Below are 6,235 nucleotides of genomic sequence, written 5' to 3'. Positions count from 1 at the left end.
CTGCACCAAAACTGTAGGAGCCTAGAGAAAAACTTTTCTGCACTCTGAGTTCACAGAAAATCAACTGACAAAAGCCAGGTTAGTAAGAAAAAAGGCATAGAGATTTATTCATGCACACAGGGAGAACCAGAGTGATGACCCCAGCCTCCCAATGGGGTTCGGAAGCTTATATACCATCTTGAGGTTACAGAAAGAACATGGGCTCAAAGTATGGCCACAGTTTATGGTGGAAAATCAGGTGACAGTGGCAAGACCGGTTACGGGAGGGAGAGCAGAGGAGGCCTGGCTAGCAAAGGTGGCCTTGTTCTACAGATGAAACCTCACAGGTAGCAGCCCTGAGAGAGAACAGATGGTGAATGTTCCCTTCAGGCCTTTAAAGGCGTCAGACTGTTACTCTTCCCAGATCAGGCAAGGGAGGGCCTCAGAGGAGGCCTGGCCGCATCAGTGTAGATTCTCTCCACAGATGCAAATCTCCCCCACAAAAGACAGCTTTTCAGCTATTCTTCTATTTCCAGTCCTTCTGAGTAACTGTCTTGAACCGTGTCAAGGAAATATATTTGGAGGTGACATATTTTGTTTTCCTTCAAGATCAAAAAGGTTAAGTCCAAGGCTGCCCAACGAGGGAGCGACAACCCAATCACGTTGTCCTCAGATGAGTTTTTCCCCAGCAGCGTAACCCTGCAACAGGCCAGACTGGACCCCAGACACACATTCCACACCACACCACGCCTCCACCACCACACGCACACAACAGACACACCCTAAACACCAGACACACACACACACCTCAACCACCGCAAACACACATACGCGACACCTCTAACACCACACACACCCCCCAACACCACACACATACGTGCCTCAAACACCACACACCCCTCAAGCACCACACACACACCTCAAACACCACACACACCCAACACCACACACATACGTGCCTCAAACACCACACACCCCTCAAGCACCACACACACACCTCAAACACCACACACACCCAACACCACACATACGTGCCTCAAACACCACACACCCCTCAAACACCACACACACCCCTCAAACACCACACACAGCCCTCAACCACACACACCCCTCAAACACCACACACACCCTTCAACCACACACACACCTCAAACACCACACACAAACTTCAAACATCACACACACCTCAACCACATGCACACACATCCCTCAAACACCACACATAAACCTCAAACACACACACCTTAAACACCACACACACACACACACAACCTCTCAAACACTGCACACACCTCAACCACACACACACGTGAAACACCACACATACAGACCTCAAAGACCACACACATCCCCCACACCCCTCACACACACCCCTCAAACACCACACACACACCCCACACACCCCTCAAACACACGCACAACTCGAACGCCACACACACACCTCAACCACACACACACCTCAAACACCAAACACACCCCTCAACCACCCACACACACCCCTCAAACACCACACACACACCCCTCAAACACCACACACACACCCCTCAAACACCACACACACATATCCCTCAAACACTACAAAAAAACACACACACCACCTCAACCACACACACATGCACACACACCTGAAACACCACACACCTGCCTCAAACACTCCACACACACCACACACAGACACGTACACAGCCGCCCGCACCCAGCCACAGCTTACACGCACACAGACACACGTACGCAGGAGAAAGGGTGTCAAAGCTTTTGCTAGTCGTGAAGGAAAAGCCCGCAGTCCATGGGGCTGCACGGTTTTCCCTGCGATTTGCTCATTCACCGGGTGCCCATAACGCTCCGTGCTCAGGTCTCTTACAGGAGGGCCCGAGTCTCCCAGTACCGGAGGTCTGGGGGCGCACGAGCCGCTCCTCCTCTGGAGAAGCTCCGGACCGAGAGGACACCGGACACTGCGCAGCGCCGAGCCCCGCGCGCAGCCCGGGACGCCTCAGCCGGGGCCGACCGCGCAGAGGAAGCTCCCAGAGTCCGTTTCAGGACCGCAGCCAACAGCCTCAGGCGCACACAGCGGCCTCGGAGCGAGCACGCGCAGCAACGCCCCTCGCCCCGGCCCGCCCCTGGCCCCGCCCCGCAAGGGTCACAGGTCACGGGGCGGGGCCGAGGCGGAAGCGTCCGCAGCCCGCTACCGGCTCCTCCTGGGCTCCCTCTAGCGCCTTCCCCCCGGCCCGACTCCGCTGGTCAGCGCCAAGTGACTTACGCCCCCGACCCTGAGCCCGGACCGCTAGGCGAGGAGGATCAGATCTCCGCTCGAGAATCTGAAGGTGCCCTGGTCCTGGAGGAGTTCCGTCCCAGCCCACGGTCTCCCGGTACTGTCGGGCCCCGGTCCTCTGGAGCTTCAGGAGGCGGCCGTCAGGGTCGGGGAGTATTTGGGTCTGGGGTCTCAGGGAAGGGCGGCGCCTGGGTCTGTGGTATCGGAAGGAGCCTGCTGGAGCCAAGTAGCCCTCCCTCTCTTGGGACAGACCCCTCGGTCCCATGTCCATGGGGGCACCGCGGTCCCTCCTCCTGGCCCTGGCTGCTGGCCTGGCCGTTGCCCGTCCGCCCAACATCGTGCTGATCTTTGCTGACGACCTCGGCTATGGGGACCTGGGCTGCTATGGGCACCCCAGCTCTACCACTCCCAACCTGGACCAGCTGGCGGCAGGAGGGCTGCGGTTCACAGACTTCTACGTGCCTGTGTCTCTGTGCACACCCTCTAGGTAAAGAGGGGGCCGCGCCTCTTCCCCGCCCCGACCCTCCATCCCTTTCCTCCCAGTGGATTGCAGGAGGGCGGGAAAAACGTCTGTCTCTCTCTCTAGGGAAGGCCACATTTCTGTCTGTCTCAGGGACTCTGTGACTTGTCCCGCAGGGCCGCCCTCCTGACCGGCCGGCTCCCGGTTCGGATGGGCATGTACCCTGGCGTCCTGGTGCCCAGCTCCCGGGGGGGCCTGCCCCTGGAGGAGGTGACCGTGGCCGAAGTCCTGGCTGCCCGAGGCTACCTCACAGGAATGGCCGGCAAGTGGCACCTTGGGGTGGGGCCTGAGGGGGCCTTCCTGCCCCCCCATCAGGGCTTCCATCGATTTCTAGGCATCCCATACTCCCACGACCAGGTAGGAACCACCCGGGCCCTCAGCCACCCTCCCACCTCCCAAAGTCCCCCAGCCCTTGATGCTCCCGCAGCCCCACCTGCCAGCCCAGCCCTCACGGCAGCTGCCCGCCTCAGGGCCCCTGCCAGAACCTGACCTGCTTCCCGCCGGCCACTCCCTGCGACGGTGGCTGTGACCAGGGCCTGGTCCCCATCCCACTGTTGGCCAACCTGTCCGTGGAGGCGCAGCCCCCCTGGCTGCCCGGACTAGAGGCCCGCTACATGGCTTTTGCCCATGACCTCATGGCCGACGCCCAGCGCCAGGATCGCCCCTTCTTCCTGTACTATGCCTCTCACGTAAGTGATCTTGGCCCAACCCCCTGGCTGCCCATGACCCCTACCCAGTGCTAACTCCAGTCTCTGCCCCCAGCACACCCACTACCCTCAGTTCAGTGGGCAGAGCTTTGCAGAGCGTTCAGGCCGCGGGCCATTTGGGGACTCCCTGATGGAGCTGGATGCAGCTGTGGGGACCCTGATGACAGCCATAGGGGACCTGGGGCTGCTTGAAGAGACGCTGGTCATCTTCACTGCAGACAATGGGTATGCCAGCAGGGCAGCAGGGTGCTCTGGCCCTGTCATAGGCCAGGGCCCTGGGGGCCTTGCAGTTCAGCTGCTTGCCAAGAACATAGTGGGTGAGGGGGTATCAGGAGATGCTGGCCACGTTGCAGGGGCCCAAGGTGTAGTCAGGAGACACAGGTGCACAGAGAGCTGGTCTTGGTAGGCCTGGGAGGTGCCGGGCTCATGCTGGGCACCTCCGGGCAAGCTTTGTGACTTAGAGGTGTGGGGCCACTGGTCACCCTCGGTGGCTCAGAGGCTGTGGCTCCATGGCTCATGAGCTCCTCCTGTGTCCCAGACCTGAGACCATGCGTATGTCCCGAGGCGGCTGCTCTGGTCTCTTGCGGTGTGGAAAGGGAACGACCTACGAGGGCGGTGTCCGAGAGCCTGCCTTGGCCTTCTGGCCAGGTCATATCGCTCCCGGTCAGTCCGCAGGCCCTCTCCTTGGAACCCTGGCCCCACCACCCCAACCTTGATGGCGAACTGAGTGACTGACCAGCCTCCTGCCTCCAGGCGTGACCCACGAGCTGGCCAGCTCCCTGGACCTGCTGCCTACCCTGGCAGCCCTGGCTGGGGCCCCACTGCCCAATGTCACCTTGGATGGCTTTGACCTCAGCCCCCTGCTGCTGGGCACAGGCAAGGTAGGGCCGGTGACCCCTGATCCCAGATCCTTGGCCCCTGTCCTGGCCTTCCCCTGGGGTGAGTGTGGGCAGTGCCTGAGAGTCTGTGCCTCAGTGCCTCCTGCACTGAGTGGCATCCAAGTGGCGCCACCTCTCAGGTTCCTGGGTGGGCAAGAAGCGGTGCACGTCCAGGGCCTCACACCAGGGCTGGCAGCCCCAGGTATGTGCAGTGCTTGGGGCCTGTCCCGCCCCGTGACCCCTGACTCTGCCCCTAGAGCCCTCGGCGGTCTCTCTTCTTCTACCCGTCCTACCCAGACGAGGTCCGTGGGGTTTTTGCTGTGCGGAGTGGAAAGTACAAGGCTCACTTCTTCACCCAGGGTAACCCCTCCCCGTGGATCCCTCCCCCCAACCTGCTGACCCCTCCCCGGAGCCCTAGATCCCCGGCCCCTCCTCTCGCTCTTGCCCTGGGCACAGAATTGGCCCCCTCCCCAGGCTCTGCCCACAGTGATACCACTGCAGACCCTGCCTGCCACGCCTCCAGCTCTCTGACTGCTCATGAGCCCCCGCTGCTCTACGACCTGTCCAAGGACCCTGGTGAGAACTACAACCTGCTGGGGGGTGTGGCCGGGGCCACCCCAGAGGTGCTGCAAGCCCTGAAACAGCTTCAGCTGCTCAAGGCCCAGTTAGACGCAGCAGTGACCTTCGGCCCCAGCCAGGTGGCCCGGGGCGAGGACCCCGCCCTGCAGATCTGCTGTCATCCTGGCTGCACCCCCCGCCCAGCTTGCTGCCATTGCCCAGATCCCCATGCCTGAGGGCCCCTCGGCTGGCCTGGGCATGTGATGGCTCCTCACTGGGAGCCTGTGGGGGAGGCTCAGGTGTCTGGAGGGGGTTTGTGCCTGATAACGTAATAACACCAGTGGAGACTTGCAGATGTGACAATTCGTCCAATCCTGGAGTAATGCTGTGTGCTGGTGCCGGTCCCCTGTGGTACGAATGAGGAAACTGAGGTGCAGAGAGGTTCAGGACTTGTACAAGATCACCCAGCCAGAAAGAGGTTGGGCTGGGATTTGAACCCTGGTGTCGTGGCTCTGGAAGCTGCCCTGGCGCCTTGGTGATCTGCGTGGGTCAGTGCACACAGGCACACGTCAGCCACAAGGACGTGGGCACATCTGTTCACAGGAGCAGCGCCACGTGCCTTTGAGTGCCAGGAACGGGGTGGGAGGGTGGGAGGGTGTGAGGGCCAGAAGACTCAGAAGATGCAAAGTGCCTGAGAGAGACGGGATTTTCCCCCAGAAGAAGCATTCTTAGAGACTCAGGCACTGGACCTCCTTGGTTCTTATAAGAAACCTGTCTGAAGCTGGGTGATGAGTTGCACACTCCAGGTGGGGATAAGGGGCCTGGAGCCCCTGCTGGCTCCTAGGAAGGCACAGCAGCAGACCCTGAGACAGCTCTTCTGGGGCCCCTCCACCCTCCCAGGCCTCTGCATTTCACCTGTGCCCACACTTCTGTCTCCTGCCTTCACCTTTTGACCCACTACTAACGATTCTCCACCCAGCAGACAAAGTGATCTCTTAAAAATATCTGTTGGCTGGGCACGGTGGCTCACGCCTGTAATCCCAGCACTTTAGGAAGCCGAGGCGGGTGGATCACCTGAGGTCGGGAGTTCGAGACCAGCCTGACCAACAGGGAGAAACCCCATCTCTACTAAAAATACAAAATTAGCCAGGTGTGGTGGTGCATCCCTGTAATCCCAGCTACTTGGGAGTCTGAGGCTGGAGAATCACTTGAACCTGGGAGGCGGTGGTTGCAGTGAGCCGAGATCGCACCATTGCACTCCAGCCTGGGCAACAAGAGAAAAACTCTGTCTCAAAAAACAAAAAATCTGTTAGGCTGCACACGG

The 6,235-nt window shown here is 60.1% G+C and overlaps 1 protein-coding gene across 4 annotated transcripts; it reads left to right on the top strand.

Annotated features, from left to right (window-relative positions):
• Nucleotides 1-2,118: 2,118 nt before the first annotated feature.
• On the top strand, nucleotides 2,119-5,274 carry ARSA (arylsulfatase A). 4 transcript variants are annotated; one of them, XM_016938763.3, is made up of 9 exons: nucleotides 2,119-2,393; nucleotides 2,499-2,735; nucleotides 2,885-3,125; nucleotides 3,239-3,457; nucleotides 3,531-3,700; nucleotides 4,014-4,138; nucleotides 4,229-4,356; nucleotides 4,611-4,713; nucleotides 4,828-5,274. In XM_016938763.3, exons 2-9 carry the CDS (start codon nucleotides 2,512-2,514, stop codon nucleotides 5,145-5,147), a joined length of 1,530 nt encoding a protein of 509 aa, XP_016794252.1. In that variant the 5' UTR covers nucleotides 2,119-2,393; nucleotides 2,499-2,511; the 3' UTR covers nucleotides 5,148-5,274.
• Nucleotides 5,275-6,235: the final 961 nt, after the last annotated feature.

The sequence above is a fragment of the Pan troglodytes genome, chromosome 23 (assembly GCF_028858775.2).
Source record: "Pan troglodytes isolate AG18354 chromosome 23, NHGRI_mPanTro3-v2.0_pri, whole genome shotgun sequence".
Taxonomy (NCBI): domain Eukaryota; kingdom Metazoa; phylum Chordata; class Mammalia; order Primates; family Hominidae; genus Pan; species Pan troglodytes.
Note: the sequence above shows the minus strand (reverse complement) of the source record. Positions and strands in the feature narration are given on the sequence as shown.